This window comes from Somniosus microcephalus, chromosome 4 (assembly GCF_052327205.1).
Source record: "Somniosus microcephalus isolate GS21.2 chromosome 4, FLI_Smic_1.0, whole genome shotgun sequence".
NCBI lineage: Eukaryota > Metazoa > Chordata > Chondrichthyes > Squaliformes > Somniosidae > Somniosus > Somniosus microcephalus.
In genome coordinates this window covers 269,510,239-269,531,575 of record NC_140990.1, presented here as the reverse complement: position 1 = coordinate 269,531,575, position 21,337 = coordinate 269,510,239, and the positions used below count along the sequence as shown (strand labels likewise).

General features: G+C 49.0%; 1 protein-coding gene across 3 annotated transcripts in view; it reads right to left on the bottom strand.

The window, feature by feature from the left end:
- LOC147120450 (sodium-driven chloride bicarbonate exchanger-like) overlaps window positions 1-21,337 on the bottom strand; it is a 424,151-nt gene that overhangs the window by 173,422 nt on the left and 229,392 nt on the right. For 2 of the 3 annotated variants that reach the window (XM_085986414.1, XM_085986416.1), the window contains exons 6-8: window positions 19,395-19,580; window positions 6,618-6,668; window positions 6,031-6,119 (exon numbers count right to left, since the gene is read on the bottom strand). In XM_085986414.1, coding sequence (XP_085842540.1) covers window positions 6,031-6,119; window positions 6,618-6,668; window positions 19,395-19,580 — 326 coding nt within the window. The remainder of the gene's footprint in view (window positions 1-6,030; window positions 6,120-6,617; window positions 6,669-19,394; window positions 19,581-21,337) is intronic. The other variant, XM_085986415.1, reaches the window with a different exon arrangement.

Sequence of the window (21,337 nt, the reverse complement as noted above, 5' to 3'; positions counted from 1 at the left end):
GTCGCGCCCGCCTCTTCAGCGCCGGCCGCAAATAGCGACCGGTACACAGGGGCCTACCTGTGGCGGTAGTGGCGCTAGTTAAGGTGGAGGTGCGGCCGGCTGCTTTTTCGGCGCCCGCCTGCCCGCACCTCCGTCCCCGGCCTCCTACACACACCCCCCCGCGGCATTGCCGGCTGTTTCCCGAGAGCCCGGCACTTCTCCTTGGTGCCGGGCTCATTTGCCAGCACTCGCGAGCGGGGATCGCGCTGTTGCAGGCACCTCCCCCTTAACAGTGGGAGGAAGGCCTGCAGTACCGCAGCGTGCCGTGCCGCAGCGGGTGGCGCTGCGGCCCTTAGCTCGCCGATATTCAGTTTCAGCGCCCCAAGCGGGGCGCGGGAAGCCTCGTTTAACGGCCCGCTTCCATTTGGGGCGCAGAAACTGAATATCCGGATGGCGCAAGTGGCTTCGCACGCAGCGGTAATTCCGGCGCCCAGGCGAGCTTGGCGCCCCAAACTGAATTTTTAGCCCATAATAATCTCATTGGTGTACACTTTGATGCGAAAATACTTTGAAAATGTGCCTACACAGAAAGCTAGCATGCAGGTACAGCAAGCAATAAGGAAGGTGTGGTAAACCACTGTTGTTGTTGTTGTTGTTGTTGTTACACACTGTTGTACCTATGCATGCCTCAACATGTCTCGGCTGGCTCCACCCACACAGGCCCAGGTATAAAGGTGATTGACCTGCAGCCCCCTGCTTCTTGGAACCCAGTCAACCACGAGAGGCATGCTCTGTTCTTTGCTAATAAAAGCCTTTAGTTACTCTCTTAACTCTCAGTCTTTTATGAGTAATTGATAGCGCATCAATTTTATTAGCAAAGAACAAAATGTTGACATTTGCTGAACAGCAGGCTGCTGCGCCAAACGCTGAACAGCAGGCTGCTGCACCAAACGCTGAACAGCAGGCTGCTGCACCAAACGCTGAGCAACAGGAGCTGCTGCGAGCCCTCAGACCAACATGCCTGGACCTAGACCCCCAAGAAGCGGGTTTGGCTACCAAATTCGCGCATTGGCTGCGTTGCTTCGAGGCCTACCTGCAAGCCTCAACTGTGACCCTGGACGAAAACAAGTTGGAAATCCTGGCCTCAAAGGTGAGCCACCAAGTTTATACAATAATCCAGGACGCGACGACCTACGCGGCGGCTATCGGTCTGCTAAAAGGTCTGTTGGAAAAGGGAGAAATGGACCTGAGAAAGGCAGTGTCCCTCGCGCTCTCGCTCGACGCGGCCCACAGGAATATGGACGCCTTCTCCCCTAACCGCTCCGCAACGTGGACGCCACAACCTTGGGTCATGGGACCACCACCCTCAACTGCTGCTGCGATGTCCAAGGCACAGAAATGTTATTTTTGTGGCCAGGCAAAACACCCCAGAGCACGCTGCCCGGCGAGAAACGCTACCTGCTCCGGCTGCGGGAAGAAAGGACACTATGTCAGCGCCTGCAAAGGTAAAACCGCTAACGCCAGCAGCGCCGCGTGCGAACCGTGGGGGCAGCCATCTTGTCCGCCATCTTGGGCTCCCCCAGCCGCGTGGGGATCGGGACCATGGGCGCCGCCATTTTGTCCGCCATCTCGGACGTCTCCAACTTCAACCACGGGGGACCCGGACTCAACCACCGCCTCATCTGACGACCACATCAACTCGCTCGACCATACGCTGGCCTCCGTGACGCTGGACCAATCTGTCCCTCATCAACTGTCCAGGTCCATGATGGACATTAAGGTAAACGGCCGCGCCACTACCTGCCTTTTTGACAGCGGGAGCACGGAAAGCTTTATCCACCCCGACACGGTGCGCAGTTACTCTCTCCCGGTCCTGCCGACGCGACATTGGATCTCTTTGGCTTCCAAAGCCCAGTCAGCGGACGTCGGTGGCTACTGTGTAGTGACCCTTTCAGTAAGGGGCACAGAATACAAAAATTTTAAACTCCTGGTCCTGCCCCATCTTTGCGCTGCCGTTCGACTGGGGTTGGATTTTCAGTGCAACCTTAAGAGTGTCACATTAGCGTACGACGGACCCATCCCCCCACTCACAGTCTGCAGCCAGCAGCTTTTAAATCGCCCGCCGCGCACCATTTGCAGCCTCTCCACCCTTAAAGTCCCCCCCCCCCTTGTTCGCTAACCTCACCCGCGACTGTAAGCTCATCGCTACCAAAAGCAGGCGTTACAGTGCCGGGGATAGGAGCTTCATTAAATCCGAGGTAGCAAGACTCCTGAAGGAAGGGATTATTGAAAGTAGCACCAGCCCATGGCGAGCACAAGTGGTGGTAGTGAAGACTGGCGAAAAACAGCGCCTAGTTATTGACTACAGCCAGACGATCAATCGCTACACCCAGCTAGATGCATACCCACTCCCCCGCATATCTGACATGGTCAATCAGATAGCACAATACCGGGTGTTCTCGACGATTGATCTGAAGTCGGCATACCACCAGCTCCCCATCAGGGCTGAGGACCGCCAGTACACAGCTTTTGAAGCTGACGGTCGTCTCTACCACTTCCTCAGAGTTCCCTTCGGCGTCACCAACGGGGTTTCAGTCTTCCAACGGGAGATGGACCGGATGGTCGACCAGAACGCGCTCCAGGCCACTTTTCCCTATCTAGACAACGTCACCATCTGCGGCCGCGACCAGCAGGACCATGATGTTAATCTAGAGAAATTCCTCCGTACGGCCCAGCGGCTGAACCTAACATACAACAAGGACAAATGTATGTTTCGTACCAAGCGCCTTGCCATTCTTGGCTGTGTAGTGGAGAACGGAGTCATCGGCCCCGACCCCGACAGGATGCGCCCCCTTATGGAGCTCCCCCTCCCCCACTGCCAAAAAGCACTGAAGAGATGCCTAGGGTTTTTCTCGTACTATGCTCAGTGGGTGCCCAACTATGCGGACAAAGCCAGACCCCTCATCAAGTCCACCTCCTTCCCCCTGACAGCAGAGGCCTGTGCAGCCTTCACTCTCATAAAAGGAGATATTGCGAAGGCCACAATGCACGCAGTGGATGAGTCCATCCCTTTCCAAGTGGAGAGCGACGCATCCGACTTTGCCCTAGCTGCAACCCTTAACCAGGCGGGGAGACCCGTGGCCTTTTTCTCAAGGACCCTCCAGGGCCCCGAGATTCGACACTCCTCTGTCGAAAAGGAGGCCCAGGCCATTGTGGAAGCTGTGCGACATTGGAGGCATTACCTGGCCGGAAAACGATTTACCCTGCTCACTGACCAGCGTTCAGTAGCTTTTATGTTTAATAATAAGCAGAGGGGCAAAATCAAGAACGACAAGATCTTGAGGTGGAGAATCGAACTCTCCACCTACAATTACGATATCTTGTACCGGCCCGGGAAACTCAATGAGCCCCCAGATGCCCTATCACGTGGTACATGCGCCAACGCGCAGGTCAATAGACTGAAGACCCTCCACAATGACCTCTGCCACCCGGGGGTCACCAGGTTTTTTCACTTCATCAAATCCCGTAACCTGCCCTACTCCATCGAGGAGGTCAGGACCATGACCAGGAACTGCCAAATCTGTGCCGAGTGCAAACCGCATTTTTATAGGCCAGACAGAGCAAGCCTGATCAAAGCCACGCGCCCCTTTGAACGGCTGAGCGTCGATTTTAAAGGGCCCCTCCCCTCCTCCGACCGCAATGTGTACTTCCTCAACATAATTGATGAGTACTCCCGTTTCCCGTTTGCCATCCCTTGCTCAGACATGACCAGTACCACGGTCATTAAATGTCTGAATGACCTCTTCGCCTTGTTCGGCTTCCCTAGCTATATTCATAGCGACAGGGGCTCATCCTTTATGAGCGACGAACTTCGGCAGTACCTGCTCTCGAGAGGTATCGCTACAAGCAGGACCACCAGCTACAACCCCCGGGGGAATGGCCAGGTGGAAAGGGAGAATGCGACGGTCTGGAAGGCAGTCCTTTTAAACTTGAAATCTAAGGGCCTTCCGACCTCTCGCTGGCAGGAAGTCCTCCCTGCGGCGCTCCATTCCATTCGGTCACTGCTCTGTACAGCCACCAATGCTACCCCTCACAAGAGAATGTTCTCCTTCCCCAGGAAGTCCACATCGGGGATCTCGTTACCGACATGGCTGACTTCTCCAGGACCCATCCTACTGCGGAAGCACGTGAGGTCCCATAAGACGGACCCCCTGGTCGAGAGGGTGAGCCTCCTCCATGCCAACCCTCAGTATGCTTACGTGGTGTACCCAGACGGGCGGGAGGACACAGTCTCCATACGAGACCTCGCACCTTCGGGTGCTCCCGAAACACCCCCCTCGCCATCCACCACTACCCACGCCTACCCCCAGTACGCTTACGTAGCGTACCCGGACGGGCGGGAGGACACAGCCCCCACACGAGATCTCGCACCTTTGGGTGCCCCTGAAACACTACCATTGCCATCCACCACTACCCACAACCCAACCCCGCTAGACGGCATGCCGCAGCCCCAGGACCCGTCATTGACCACCCAACCACTCAATGAGACGCCAGACTCAACGTTGGATGCTGCACCATCACCGCCGCCACCACGACGATCAGGACGGCATACAAGGCCACCTGATAGACTTACTTACACGAACCTTTAGTACACTTCACCCCGCCGGACTCAATTTTAAACAAGGGGTGAATGTGGTAAACCACTGTTGTTGTTGTTGTTGTTGTTGTTACACACTGTTGTACCTATGCATGCCTCAACATGTCTCGGCTGGCTCCACCCACACAGGCCCAGGTATAAAGGTGATTGACCTGCAGCCCCCTGCTTCTTGGAACCCAGTCAACCACGAGAGGCATGCTCTGTTCTTTGCTAATAAAAGCCTTTAGTTACTCTCTTAATTCTCAGTCTTTTATGAGTAATTGATAGCGCATCAGAAGGCAAATGGCATGTTGGCCTTTATTGCAAGGGGGTTGGAGTATAGGAGTAAGGAAGTCTTGCTACAATTGTACAGGGCCTTGGTGAGACCACACCTGGAGTACTGTGCACAGTTTTGGTCTCCTTATCTAAGGAAGGCTATACTTGCCTTGGAGACGGTGCAGCAAAGGTTCACTAGATTGATTCCTGGGATGAGAGGGCTTCCTATGATGATAGGTTGTGTAGAATGGGCCTATACTCTCTGGAGTTTAGAAGAATGAGAGGTGATCTCATTGAAACATACAAGATTCTGAAGGGGATTGACAGGGTAGATGCTGAGAGGTTGTTTCCCCTGGCTGGAGTGTCTAGAACTAGGGGGCATAGTCTCAGGATAAGGGGTAGGCCATTTAAGACTGAGATGAGGAGGAATTTCTTCACTCAGAGGGTTGTGAATCTTTGGAATTCTCTTCCCCAGAGGGCTGTGAATGCTGAGTCTTTGAGTATATTCAAGGCTGAGATAGATAGACTTTTGGACTCTCGGGGAATCAAGGGATATGGAGATCGGGCAGGAAAGTGGAGTTGAGGTCGATGATCAGCCATGATCTTATTGAATGGCGGAACAGGCTCGAGGGGCCATATGACCCACCCCTGCTCTTACATCTTATATTCTTATGTTCTTATGTACTAGTGCCTGTGCACCGAGAAAATGAGCGCAATTTGAAGAACCTTCCCAAGCCAATGCTATTGGCGGAATCTCGCAATTTTGACCTGGAGGCATGGCCAGTTTTGTGGACGGGGCCTGATTCGGCAAATTGCATCTTGAACCAACATAAAATATAGCGGAAAACACGAACATAAGTGGTTTTGGGTGTAACTCATGTTTAAAATTACATGATCTTTTGTGCTGCTTTGGCCGATTCTGCCCAGGTTGTGCTGATATAACTAGCGGAAACATGTTCCATAGAAGGTGTCTCAGCCTTCAACACTAATCTGTCCTAAAAACACTCGGAAAACCTGAATTTATAGAATACCTACATAACTCAAGACAAAATGGCTTTGTATGTTTCAGTTGAAAACAATATTTCTTTTGCTTTTGCTTTGTTTAAGTTAGTTATAATTCAGTCAATGAAGAGACTCACCTTGCTAAAGTCAACAGTACTGTTCTCTCGGCTGACGTCAGTTTTGCCTTCCAAATTAGCGGGAGCAGACTGCGGTGAGATCATGTGACCTGATTCACAGAAAAATGTTATAGTACTCCAAGGTACCAGGATCCTTACAATTGGTTTTGTAAGAGTATTGCAAGAAAGTGCCTAGAGCTAAATAATACACTGGAAAAATGCTTAGATTCAAGCCTATAGTACCACACTCAATTGAACTGCGCCACACAGATTTGCAATTAGTCAGTGTTTCGATGATAGATCACATACAATGCATTAAATTACAAAAGTACTCATTAAACAAAAAGAACATAATTAGAAGACAATAACTACATTGTTTTAATGTGGTGCATTGGGTAATTCTTTAAGAAATCAACTCCACCCATAAACACTGATAGCCTAAAGGGCTATTTACCATTATAGTTTGTTCTTTTTGCAAGTCACTTCCTGAGAGCCACAGTGGTACCCAACACAGACCAACAATGCTGACCATTGTTGCTCACCATGAGAGGGAATGTACTGGAAGACACACATAATGCATAAGTGATGGGAGTAAACTTGTGAATCACCTGAAGCCCTTTGAGGAGAGGTTTCAGCGTGTCTTGCGGTCTTCCCACCAGCTTTCAATGAGCCAAAAAGAAAGGAGTAAGAGAAGCAGAAAGAGTTGAGCCTGTTAGAGATAGGTACAAATGTGGAAACAAGACACAGAAAACGCATGAGGACTAATGAGGATATGAACTAACAATGATAGATGTAAGACAAATTTATAGAGAAATGCATAAAATGCAATAAAAGTTATGAAATTAGAGGACACAAAAAGAAAATAAACCATTGTTATTGGCAGGAAAACTAATTCAACAGAACATCCCAAGAGATTGTATCAAAAGAAGAAAAGAGGTATATATATTTTATTTAGGTAGTAATGTTTTCACACTTTTGTTTCTTGATTGTTGCCTTAACTTAGGTTCAGTAATTGGCTTGTGTGTTCTTAGGGGAAAAATAGAATTTTTTAGGAGGCTAATGGGGCGCAAAGCAACTAGTGCCCGGGCACAGCGCTGCTAACGCCTCCCGCTCTTGAGTGCTGGGCTCCTTTGCCGGCACCTCGATCCCTGGTGGCCCAGCTGGGTCCCAGGTCACGTTGCGCAAGACCCCTCCCCTTTAATAAGGGGAGGAAGGCCTGCAGTACCGCGGCAAAGCGGCACGTTACGGCACGATATTCCCTGGGAGCGCACCAAGAGGCGGGGACGATTCCGGTAGCGCCCCAAGAAGGAGCACTACCATTGAATTTCGGGCGTGGGGGTGTTAACCATTTTGAGGCGCTAAAAGTAGCGCCCCAGCGAAGTTAGCGCCCCAAAGGGGGCACGACCAAATTTTTGCACCTTAATGCTTAAAGTGGTCTTGCGTACTGCAGTAACATTTAAAACAGAGTACAAAAATATTCTAATAAACTAACCTTCAGACATTTAGGAAAACAAAGTAAGAAAACACATTTTATACTTTGAAGAAGAACATATGGCATTTATTCATTATAAAATCATTCAAAAGTTCATACTTCAGATGAATGACAAATGTAAATTAGATAATAAATTTAAAATCCAGCTAGTGAATTAGAAATCTAAAAATAACCCTTCCATTTTTACAATGCCCATGTTTTATAGGTGTCAGCAATCTTCCACTTTCTCATCAGTGATCATTCTTCACGTGTGAGCCTAAACCGTAGCTTTTCAAATTGGAGACTACAGAGCCCAAGGGTAGCAAGATCATCAGTTTTCTGTCTAACTGGAGCCTGACTTAATGCATGCTTCAAGTACAGTCTCTCAAGAATTATATTTATTTTTGTATTTTATGACTTATTTATACATTGGCCCAGAATTTGCTGGAGCGGGGAATCTTGCAGCATGCCCCGTTTGTTAATTTTTGTTTCCTCACCCTTTAGCTCGAAAAACTTTTGCGTCGCAAATTGCTGGAAGTGTGAGCTGATAATGGCATGGCAAAGTCAACAGGGCATCTGGGACCTTGGTGAACAATGGGACCAACGGTCTATCTCCTTAACCAATGAGGTTTATGGATAGAGAAAGAAACACAGGAACAACAGAGAAGGAAATAGGGTGAATTAGAGTCAAATTAGATACAGAAAAAGAAAGAGACGGAAAGAAAGCTTGGATTAAGAAAGAGAGAGAAAAAAGAGACAGAAAGGAAAAGTAAGAAAAAAATAAAAATTTGAATTTTAAATTTAAAAATCCTTTAGGAACAATTTACTACCAGCAGGAATGAGAATCCACAGGTTCAATTGTTCCCTTTCTGGGGCGGAGAGGTTGCATGGAATTGCAGAAACATAAATTGCGTCATTAAAAGTGTCCTTGCGTCGTTAAGTACCAGCCCTAACATTCTGAGGCGAGTTTAATCTGTTTCAACAGTGCAAATGCAGCATTTACTTGCAATTCATGGGGAGATTGACAACGAGCTCCTGTTTGTCCGAGGCTAACAGCAGAGCGCCACAAATTGTCCATCAATTTATGGTAATTACCAACTCAATGGCGGCTCTCTTCTGCGCCACAAATTGCGGGGCTAATTGCAAAATAACAACGGTGTGCACATTAAACTCGCTATTATTTTACCATCAAATTCTGGGCCTCAATGTCTATTGCTCTTTACTAAATGAAATCTTTTCAGTCTTCTTTGGCTGCTGGCTGCAAGGGTCTGATGGAAAATCGGTTTGAGCAGTCTCAATCCAGTTCTAAGTGGCCGTGGTCCTACAGAACAAAAGTGTCCCAAATTTGGTTTTAATTGTAAATCGTACTCAAAGAAGCCATGACATGATTGATGCAGAAAATGTAAAAAGTGATTCCCTGGTTCAGTAAGGGGTGTCACACATGTTCAGTAAGGGGATGTCACACTGGTTCAGTAAGGGGGGGTGGGTTACCTGGTTCAGTAAGGGGTGTCACACTAGTTCAGTAAGGGGTGTCACACTGGTTCAGTAAGGGGGGTCTCGCTGGTTCAGTAACGGGTGTCACACTGGTTCAGTAAGGGGAGTCTCACTGGTTCAGTAAGGGGTGTCACACTGGTTCAGTAACGGGTGTCACACTGGTTCAGTAAGGGGAGTCTCACTGGTTCAGTAAGGGGTGTCACACTGGTTCAGTAAGGGGAGTCTCACTGGTTCAGTAAGGGGTGTCACACTGGTTCAGTAAGGGGAGTCTCACTGGTTCAGTAAGGGGGGGGTTAACTGGTTCAGTAAGGGGGGGGTTAACTGGTTCAGTAAGGGGTGTCACACTGGTTCAGTAAGGGGAGTCTCACTGGTTCAGTAAGGGGTGTCACACTGGTTCAGTAAGGGGAGTCTCACTGGTTCAGTAAGGGGTGTCACACTGGTTCAGTAAGGGGAGTCTCACTGGTTCAGTAAGGGGGGGGTTAACTGGTTCAGTAAGGGGGGGGTTAACTGGTTCAGTAAGGGGTGTCACACTAGTTCAGTAAGGGGTGTCACACTGGTTCAGTAAGGGGAGTCTCGCTGGTTCAGTAACGGGTGTCACACTGGTTCAGTAAGGGGAGTCTCACTGGTTCAGTAAGGGATGTCACACTGGTTCAGTAAGGGGAGTCTCAATGGTTCAGTAAGGGGATGTCACACTGGTTCAGTAAGGGGGGGGTTAACTGGTTCAGTAAGGGGTGTCACACTAGTTGAGTAAGGGGTGTCAGACTGGTTCAGTAAGGGGGAGTCACACTGGTTTAGTAAGGGGGAGTCACACTGGTTCAGTATCGGCTGTCACACTGGTTCAGTAACGGGTTTCACACTGGTTCAGTAAGGGGGAGTGCCACACTGGTTCAGTAAAGGGTGCCACACTGGTTCAGTAAGGGGGAGTCACACCGGTTCAGTCAGGGGGCTCACACTAGTTCAGTAAGAGGGTGTCACACTTGTTCAGTAAGGGGTGTCACACTGGTTCAGTAATGGGGAGTTGCACTGGTTTAGTAAGGGGTGCCGCACTGGTTCAGTAACGGGGAGTTACACTGGTTCAGTAAGGGGTGCCACACTGGTTCAGTCAGGGGGAGTGACACAGGTTCAGTAATGGGTCTCACACAGGTTCAGTAAGGGGTGTCACACTGGTTCAGTAAGGGGGAGTCACACTGGTTCAGTAAGGGGGAGTCACACTGGTTCTTAAGTGCTGTAACACTGGTTCAGTAACGGGCGTCACACTGGTTCAAAAAGGGGGTGTCACACTGGTTCAGTAAGGGGTGTCACACTGGTTCAGTAAGGGGTGTCACACTGGTTCAGTAAGTGGGTGTCACACTGGTTCAGTAAGGGGGTGTCACAGTGGTTCAGTAAGGGGAACTGTCACACTGGTTCAGTAAGGGATGCCACACTGGTTCAGTAAGGGGGAGTCACACTGGTTCAGTGACGGGTGACAAACTGCTTCAGTAAGGGGTGTCACACTGGTTCAGTAACGGCCTTCACACTGGTTCAGTAAGGGGTTGTCACACTGGCTCAATAAGGGGAGTCACGCTGGTTCAGTAAGGGGGAGTCACACTGGTTCAGTAAGGGGGAGTCACACTGGTTTAGTAAGGGGGAGTCACACTGGTTCAGTATCGGCTGTCACACTGGTTCAGTAAGTGGGTGTCACACTGGTTCAGTAAGGGGGACTGTCACACTGGTTTAGTAAGGGGTGCAACACTGGTTCAGTAATGGGGTGTCACACTGGTTCAGTAAGGGGTGTCACACTGGTTCAGTAAGGGGGAGAGCCACACTGGTTCAGTAAGGGGTGTCACACTGGTTCAGTAAGGGGGAGTCACACTGGTTCAGTAATGGGGTGTCACACTGGTTCAGTAAGGGGACTCTCACAACTTGTGAATGTGGAACTGAGGCACAGACTATGCAACATCTCCTGCAATGCCCATCGTTAGAGGAACCCTGCACTGTTGCAGATCTTGCCGAATTCAACAACAAGGCGCAAAAATGTGTCCAGTTCTGGCTGGGCTATGTGTAGACTGTCCATGGACACGATAAGAAGAAGGGGTGTCACACTGGTTCAGTAAGGGGGTGTCACACTGCTACAGTAGTGGGTGTCACACTGGTTCCGTAAGGGGTTTTTACACTGGTTCAGTAAGGGGAACTGTCAAACTGGTTCAGTAAGGGATGCCACACTGGTTCAGTAAGAGGGAGTCACACTGGTTAAGTGACGGGTGACAAACTGGTTCAGTAAGGGGTGTCACAATGGTTCAGTAAGGGGGATTCACACTGGTTCAATAAGTGGGTATCGCACTGGTGCAGTAAAGGGTGTCAAACTGGTTCAGTAAGGGATGTCACACTGGTACAGTAAGGGGGAGTCACACTGGTTCAATAAGAGGGTGTTGCACTGGATCAGTAAGGGGTGTCACAATGGTTCAGTAAGGGGTGTCAACTGGTTCAGTAAGTGGTGTCACACTGGTTCAATAAGGGGGAGTCTCACTGGTTCAGTAAGGGGTGTCACACTGGTTCAGTAAGGGGGTTTCACACTGGTTCAGTAAGGGGTGTCACACTGGTTCAGTAAGGGGGTTTCACACTGGTTCAGTAAGGGGGTGTCACACTGGTTCAGTAAGGGGGAGTCACACTGGTTCAGTAAGGGGGAGTCACACTGGTTCAGTAAGGGGGAGTCACACTGGTTCAGTAAGTGGGTGTCACACTGGTTCAGTAAGGGGTGTCACACTGGTTCAGTAAAGGGGAGTCACACTGGTTCAGTAAGGGGGTGTCACACTGGTTCAGTAAGGGTGCCACACTGGCTCAGTAAGCGGGTGTCACACTGGTTCACTAAGGGGTTTCACACTGGTTCACTAAGGGGTGTCAAACTGGATCAGTAAGGGGGAGTCACACAGGTTCAGGAAGGGGTGTCACACTGGTTCAGCAATGGGAGTCACACTGGTTCCGTAAGGGGGAGTCACACTGGTTCAATAAGTGGGTGTCACACTGGTTCAGTAAGGGGTGTCACACTGGTTCAATAAGGGGGTGTCACACTGGTGCAATAAGGGGTGTCACACTGGTTCAATAAGTGGGTGTCACACTGGTTCAGTAAGGGGTGTGACACTGGTTCAATAAGGGGTGTCACACTGGTTCAGTCAGGGAGTGTCACACTGGTTCAGTGAGGGGTGTCACACTGGTTCATTAAGGAGGAGCCACACTGGTTCAGTAAGGGGTGTCACACTGGTTCAGTAAGGAATGTCACGCTGGTTCAGTAAGGGGTGTCAACTGGTTCAGTAAGCGGTGTCACACTGGTTCAATAAGGGGGAGTCTCACTGGTTCAGTAAGGGGTGTCACACTGGTTCAGTAAGGGCTGTCACACTGGTTCAGTAAGGGGGAGTCACGCTGGTTCAATAAGGGGGAGTCTCACTGGTTCAGTAAGGGGTGTCACACTGGTTCAATAAGGGGGTGTCACACTGTTTCAATAAGGGGGTGTCACACTGGTTCAGTAAGGGGTGTCACACTGGTTCAATAAGGGGGCGTCACACTGGTTTAGTAAGGGGTGTCACACTGGTTCAATAAGGGGTGTCACACTGGTTCAGTAAGGGAGTGTCACACTGGTTCAGTGAGGGGTGTCACACTGGTTCATTAAGGAGGAGCCACATTGGTTCAGTAAGGGGTGTCACAATGGTTCAGTAAGGGGTGTCAACTGGTTCAGTAAGTGGTGTCACACTGGTTCAATAAGGGGGAGTCTCACTGGTTCAGTAAGGGGTGTCACACTGGTTCAATAATGGGGTGTCACACTGGTTCAGTAAGGGGTGTCACACTGGTTCAGTAAGGGGGTTGCACACTGGTTCAGTAAGGGGGTGTCACACTGGTTCAGTAAGGGGTGTCAAACTCATTCAGTAAGGGGTGTCACACTGGTTCCGTAAGGGGGAGTCACACTGGTTCAGTAAGGGGTGTCACACTGGTTCAATAAGGGGGAGTCTCACTGGTTCGGTAAGGGGGAGTCACACAGGTTCAGTAAGGGGTGTCACACTGGTTCAGTAAGGGGGAGTCACACTGGTTCAATAAGGGGGTGTCACACTGGTTCAGTAAGGGGGTTTCACACTGGTTCTGTAAGGGGTGTCACACTGGTTCAGTAAGGGGGTTGCACACTGGTTCAGTAAGGGGGTGTCACACTGGTTCAGTAAGGGGTGTCAAACTCATTCAGTAAGGGGTGTCACACTGGTTCTGTAAGGGGGAGTCACACTGGTTCAGTAAGGGGTGTCACACTGGTTCAATAAGGGGGAGTCTCACTGGTTCGGTAAGGGGTGTCACACTGGTTCACTAAGGGGTGTCACACTGGTTCACTAAGGGGTGTCAAACTGGTTCAGTAAGGGGGAGTCACACAGGTTCAGTAAGGGGTGTCACACTGGTTCAGTAAGGGGGAGTCACACTGGTTCAGTAAGGGGTGTCACACTGGTTCAATAATGGGGTGTCACACTGGTTCAGTAAGGGGTGTCACACTGGTTCAGTAAGGGGGTTGCACACTGGTTCAGTAAGGGGGTGTCACACTGGTTCAGTAAGGGGCGTCAAACTCATTCAGTAAGGGGTGTCACACTGGTTCCGTAAGGGGGAGTCACACTGGTTCAGTAAGGGGTGTCAAACTGGTTCAGTAAGTGGGAGTCACACAGGTTCAGTAAGGGGTGTCACACTGGTTCAGTAAGGGGGAGTCACACTGGTTCAATAAGTGGGTGTCACACTGGTTCAGTAAGGGGGTTTCACACTGGTTCTGTAAGGGGTTGTCACACTGGTTCAGTAAGGGGTGTCAAACTCATTCAGTAAGGGGTGTCACACTGGTTCCGTAAGGGGGAGTCACACTGGTTCAGTAAGGGGTGTCACACTGGTTCCATAAGGGGGCGTCTCACTGGTTCGGTAAGGGGTGTCACACTGGTTCAATAAGGGGGTGTCACACTGGTTCAGTAAGTGTGTCACACTGGTTCATTAAGGGGGTGTCACACTGGTTCAGTAACAGGTGTCACACTCGCTCAGTAAGGGGTGTCACACTGGTTCAGTAAGGGGTGTCACACTGGTTCAATAAGTGGGTGTCACACTGGTACAGTAAGGGGGTGTCACACTGGTTCTGTAAGGGGGTGTCACACTGGTTCAGTAAGGGGTGTCAAACTGGTTCAGTAATGTGTGTCACACTGGTTCCGTAAGGGGGAGTCACACTGGTTCAATAAGGGGGTGTTACACTGGTTCAGTAAGGGGTGTCACACTGGTTCAATAAGGGGGTGTCACACTGGTTCAGTAAGGGGTGTCACACTGGTTCAATAAGTGGGTGTCACACTGGTTCAGTAAGGGGTGTCACACTGGTTCAATAGGGGGTGTCACACTTGTTCAGTCAGGGAGTGTCACACTGGTTCAGTGAGGGGTGTCACACTGGTTCATTAAGGAGGAGCCACACTGGTTCAGTAAGGGGTGTCACACTGGTTCAGTAAGGAATGTCACGCTGGTTCAGTAAGGGGTGTCAACTGGTTCAGTAAGTGGTGTCACACTGGTTCAATAAGGGGGAGTCTCACTGGTTCAGTAAGGGGTGTCACACTGGTTCAGTAAGGGCTGTCACACTGGTTCAGTAAGGGGGAGTCACACTGGTTCAATAAGGGGGAGTCTCACTGGTTCAGTAAGGGGTGTCACACTGGTTCACTAAGGGGGTGTCACACTGTTTCAATAAGGGGGTGTCACACTGGTTCAGTAAGGGGTGTCACACTGTTTCAATAAGGGGGTGTCACACTGGTTTAGTAAGGGGTGTCACACTGGTTCAATAAGGGGTGTCACACTGGTTCAGTAAGGGAGTGTCACACTGGTTCAGTGAGGGGTGTCACACTGGTTCATTAAGGAGGAGCCACATTGGTTCAGTAAGGGGTGTCACAATGGTTCAGTAAGGGGTGTCAACTGGTTCAGTAAGTGGTGTCACACTGGTTCAATAAGGGGGAGTCTCACTGGTTCAGTAAGGGGTGTCACACTGGTTCAATAATGGGGTGTCACACTGGTTCAGTAAGGGGTGTCACACTGGTTCAGTAAGGGGGTTTCACACTGGTTCAGTAAGGGGGTGTCACACTGGTTCAGTAAGGGGGAGTCACACTGGTTCAGTAAGGGGGAGTCACACTGGTTCAGTAAGGGGGAGTCACACTGGTTCAGTAAGTGGGTGTCACACTGGTTCAGTAAGGGGTGTCACACTGGTTCAGTAAAGGGGAGTCACACTGGTTCAGTAAGAGGGTGTCACACTGGTTCAGTAAGGGGTGCCACACTGGCTCAGTAAGCGGGTGTCACACTGGTTCACTAAGGGGTTTCACACTGGTTCACTAAGGGGTGTCAAACTGGATCAGTAAGGGGGAGTCACACAGGTTCAGTAAGGGGTGTCACAATGGTTCAGTAAGGGGGAGTCACACTGGTTCAATAAGGGAGTGTCACACTGGTTCAGTAAGGGGGTTTCACACTGGTTCTGTAAGGGGTTGTCACACTGGTTCCGCAAGGGGGAGTCACACTGGTTCAGTAAGGGGTGTCACACTGGTTCAATAAGGGGGAGTCTCACTGGTTCAATAAGGGGGTGTCACACTGGTTCAGTAAGGGGTGTCACACTGGTTCAATAAGGGGTGTCACACTGGTTCATTAAGGGAGTGTCACACTGGTTCAATGAGGGGTGTCACACTGGTTCATTAAGGAGGAGCCACACTGGTTCAGTAAGGGGTGTCACACTGGTTCAGTAAGGAATGTCACGCTGGTTCAGTAAGGGTTGTCAAGTGGTTCAGTAAGTGGTGTCACACTGGTTCAATAAGGGGGAGTCTCACTGGTTCAGTAAGGGGTGTCACACTGGTTCAGTAAGGGCTGTCACACTGGTTCAGTAAGGGGGAGTCACACTGGTTCAATAAGGGGGAGTCTCACTGGTTCAGTCAGGGCTGTCACACTGGTTCAATAAGGGGGTGTCACACTGGTTCAATAAGGGGGTGTCACACTGGTTCAGTAAGGGGTGTCACACTGGTTCAATAAGGGGGTGTCACACTGGTTTAGTAAGGGGTGTCACACTGGTTCAATAAGGCGTGTCACACTGGTTCAGTAAGGGAGTGTCACACTGGTTCAGTGAGGGTTGTCACACTGGTTCATTAAGGAGGAGCCACATTGGTTCAGTAAGGGGTGTCACAATGGTTCAGTAAGGGGTGTCAACTGTTTCAGTAAGTGGTGTCACACTGGTTCAATAAGGGGGAGTCTCACTGGTTCAGTAAGGGGTGTCACACTGGTTCAATAATGGGGTGTCACACTGGTTCAGTAAGGGGTGTCACACTGGTTCAGTAAGGGGTGTCACACTAGTTCAGTATGAGTGTCACACTGGTTCAGTAAGTGGGTGTCACACTGGTTCAGTTTGGGTGTCACACTGGTTCAATAAGGGGTTGTCTCACTGATTCAATAGCGATGTGACACTTGTTTAGTCTGGGTGTCACACTGGTTCAGTAGGGGGTCGTCTCACTGATTCCATAAGGGGTTTTCTCACTTGTTCAGTAAGTGTGTGTCTCACTGGTTCAATAATGGGGTGTCTGACTGGTTCATTAAGGGTTTTCTCACTGGTTCAATAAGGGGGTGTCACATTAGTTCAATAAGTGGATGTCTCACTGATTCAATAAAGGGGTGTCTCATTGTTTCAATAAGGGGGTGTCTGACTGGTTCAGTAAGGGGTGCCATACTGGTTCAGTAAGGGGTGTCACACTGGTTCAATAACGGGGTGTCTCACTGGTTCAGCAAGGGAGATTCACACTTGTTCAGTAGTGGTGATACGCTGGTTCAGTAGGGGTGGGTGCTCTTCTCCATTGGGTAGAAGCACATTGTTGAAGCAAAGTAGAGAGACATTTACGCTGCATCTGATTGTGTTATGATTAAGAATGCTGACACTGGTTGCCTGAAATGAGAAGATTCCCATTCTCCAGCACCAACATTCCTCATCTTGTTGAGCACAATAAAGCGAAAATAAAAAGGTTTGCTGTAACGATAGCAGTTTTCCTTTGGGTAGCTGACAGAGGTTCCTTTTGAACAGAGGTTCCTGGAAGAGTATCAATATTTTCAGTGGGTCCCCGACACGGAAAATATTGAAAACAACCAGCCTAAACTCTGTGGGTTAGGAAGCTATTCTAGCATAGGTAGGGGCATCACAGCTATTCTCACTTAACGCACATTAACACACCTTTTGCAGGAAGGGTCACTGAAAATTAAGAGTGGATAGTATAGCTGACTTTTTGGTCTTTGCTAACGCATGAACAGTGATCCCAATATTTTCTTGTTTAGTTTGTTTGTTTAGTTACAACTTTAGTTGTGATAAATATGTAAACATATTGGCCCCGATCTTGACTGGGGCAGGTTTTGTGAGCGGAGGGGAGGAGCTTTGGTCGGGCTGTTTTAACATCACAGCGTGCAGCTTTTTCTTCCAGCAGGTTCCCCGCCCGGAAGCCAGCCTGATTGACAGGCTCGGCCCCCTATATGGGGGGAAACACGGAGGAGGCCGCAGCCCAGGAGCAGGTGCAGAGCCTGATGCTGGGTTGGTGGTAGTGTGGGGGGCTGGTCTAGATCTTGGGTGGCGGGGGTGTGTGGTCGGGGATCTCGGGGAGGAGGTCTGATCGCGGTGAGCGATTGCGGGAGGTGGCAGTTAGATGGCGGACAGGGAAGCAGGTAAGCTTGGTGGGCTGGGAGGAAGTTTTCCTGCTCATCCTGGCCCACAAGCATTGCTGTAAAAGCAGTTACCTCTTCCATGAAGCAGTCCTCGCCTCCTTTTAGCTGCTGGGTTTCCCGAGGCCCGGGGTTAAGGTTAAACATGAAATCTGAGGCAAGCAGCCTCATTATAGTTAAATGACCAACCCACCTCCTGAGAGATGGTTGGTTGCTCACCCCCCCATCCCGCTTCTGTTAAAACCAGAAGTGGGCGAGTTGGAGGCAGGTTGGGATCGGGTTTGAGATTTTTAACATTTTCACGTCTCAGCTAACCCAAACCCATCCATTTTGGGGGGTTAAAATTCCCTCTATTGTTTATAAGCACTGAAAAATATGAAGCAGTTCTGCTTTGTTTTGGTCTGGTATCTGTCCCTTTAAATCAGGTGCAATATATGAGATTTTAAATAGCCACCTGCATCCTCAAACATATTTCTTTACATAGTATGCAAAGTTTGTTGTTATAATCTCCCTGGTAACAGCCATGTGAGAGCGTCTAACATAGAATATTCAAATATACATAGATTTAGTGATTGTGATCTTATGTTATTTTTTCCCTTCCATGAAATAAGATGATTGCATTTTTACTATGTCACACACCGTGATTAATGAGCAAATAAGCCAGCAAATTCAGGGGATTAAGAGGTACGGCTTGAGTTGCGAATCACCAGAACTTGCTGGTCGATTTACGCCGCTCCACCATTTGCTTTGCACAAACGGCTTCTCGCCCTTAACCTCCCCATTGACTTCTAGCAAGTTACACTGCAAATTATATTCGAACTGTAGGGTGCAGGAAAGAGTCTAACTAACGGCGCACGCCACACAATGTGCCACTCCAGCAAGATTTGGCCCAATGTTGTTAAATATGCACTTGTTCAATATTTAATTAACTTGCTTAATAGTTTAAAACTAGAATATTGTCTGACATGATGTTGTATTATTCAGCAAAACTGGAGATAGAAATTTATGTCCGCACAAGAATAATTTCAGCAGATTAAAATAACTGACGGATCAGAGTTTTCTATTTGTCACAGACATGTTCCCAAATGTTTGACATAGATGGTAAGAATAGTGAAGACACTCTCAATGGCATAAGGAGATGTGAAACACCTAGGAGAATGATTCTAAGATACAATGGCTGAAAAAAATTACAGTAAAAAGGATAGAAAAACCCCAAAATGTAACAACTGGATTTACAAACCAATGCACAGCTGAAAACACCAGCACGAAATACCTCCACTCCTGCCCAGGCTGAGATTAGCTAATACAGTACAAACTAAGAATGGAAATTGGGACACTTTTGATCTGTAGTAAACCATTACGGGAGCACTAAAACTATTTAAAACTATTTAAAAATTCAGTCAAAGTCAAAAAATATATTGCTTAACAAAAATTATACAGCATTCTAGGAAGTGCAACAACCTAAAGTGAAGCAACATGGGATGACATAAAATGTGGTATTAAAAAGGATCTAATATTTTTAGCTGAACAAAATTAAATTAAAATTTAATATTCCTTCTCATAAACAGTTATTACTTAGTATTAATAAATAATTGCTGAATTTCATTTTAAACATACATAAAACTGCCCTGGTTCTGTTTGTTAGTTATAAATACTAAACAAATTTACACTACTTGCTTTGACATGCATTTTACTTTCATTTTCAAACTTAAAACAGTAGGTCCTGGCAGCTCACCACTTTTATCCAATGAGTGTGGATCAGAATGTTTTTTTCCAATATCAGCAAAGGATCTGACTATAGGAATTCGATTGCTAAGCTTCTTCTGACTCTGATGATGATGTCTTTTTAGGAGGGCTTGATGCACCTTTTGACGGACATCGTCACTTAGTCCTGAGGCCACTTGCTGGTCCAGAATTAGGTCTGTGAAAAGTAAATTGAAATCAATTATTGCTAACTTTTGAGACAAGTTGCTGAGAAATTCTACACAGCTAGTGACCATCCGACATGTCCTTAACCACAGGAGTCACTAGGAGCGTAGTGCACAACCTAACTCAGAAGCATAGAACAGGGTCAGACCAAACAGCGGCTGGGAGCAGAACAGCATCCAGGAAGAGAGAGCAGACACAGGAAAGGCAACACAAGGGGTGGGATCAGCCAAGAGCAGAGGGAGGACAGAAGAGAAATGGAACACAAAGCAAAGAAATACAGGAGAGGCCTGCGAGTGTGAACGGCTGAATGGTTTGGAAAACATTGGGACTAAGCATGTGCACAACTTGGATGTACAAAAAAGCAACAGTCAGGACACAAAGGCATGAAAAACATTTTGGGGGAAAAATTCGGTATCGCCCCATATGGGGCGCCATTATTGGCAGTGCGCAAAGTTTAGCGCCTGGCACTAATTATCGCCTCCGACAGCAAATTTGGCTTTTATCGCCCCTGGAGGTGATTGGAGCGCTAAATCAGGCGCTACACACCTCTCTTAAGGCACTAAGGCCAAGGAGCAAGGCGCTGCCTCAGGGTGCTGGCGCAACGCAGGTGCTGTCAGTTAGCGATTGAACACAGACACACTGACGCCGGTCAGTTCTTAAAGGGGAGGGTCGATCTTGCTCTGCAGCTACACCCTGCTCATTGGAGCCTTGAATCTTGGCCTGGGCAGACCTGTGGCTAAATCTAGCAGCCAAACACTATGGAGAGGGCCAGGAAGCGAGCACAGCGCTTCTGCGAGCGGGCCTTGGAGGCTCTGGTTGGTGCGGTGGAGCGCAGAAGATCCATTCTGTACCCAGAGAGTGGCAGGAGGCCTTTGCCACGCGAGTACAGAAGAGTGTGGAGGGAGGTGGCTCAGAGAGTCTCCTCAAGCAGCATGGTGCCTAGGACCCATATCCAATGTAGGAAAAAGTTCAACGACCTCACTCAGGTCGTCAGGGTGAGTGCCTTTTTTTCAAAACCTCTCCATCCCTCCATCTCAACCTCACTTTATGGCCAGAGGGTCTTAAAAGCCGCAATGCCCAACACTCATCCAACACCTATGGCCCTTTCATCAAACACACACGCACATTCCACACTTTGCATACAGTACGGGCTATTCAACTATGGGAGGCATTTCAGGCAAGACCATGGCTGCATACAGTAAGGGCTATTCAACTATGGGAGGCATTTCAGGCAAGACCATGGCTGCATACAGTAAGGGCTATTCAACCATGGGAGGCATTTCAGGCAAGACCATGGCTGCATATTTACTCAGACGCCGTCCTTTTTCTTGCAGGCCAAACTGTCTCATAATAGGAGACAGTAGCAACGGACCAGTGGAGGGCGGACTCAGCTGCAACCCCTCAGCGATCTTGAGGAGCGCGTCCACAGGATTGTGGCAAGCCGGGTGATTGGTCCCGTGGCCACTGGAGACACCGACCCCGTTCTGGACAGCACTGGTAAGGTCATCACCTTTTTGTCCTCTCTCTTTCCACTTGTTCCTCACAACAGCAGCCTTTGACACTTTCAATCCAAATCACTAAATCGCTGCACTCATGCCTCCCTTGCTACCACCCGGTCCTCACGCTAAAGCCACTCTTGTACCTCCCTGCTTTCAGATGGTGATTCACCAGGTGAGGTGACGGGCCTCAAGCTGCCAGTGGGAGTAAAGCTGAAGGCGAGGAGGAAGAGGAAGCCGGAGCATCAGCCCC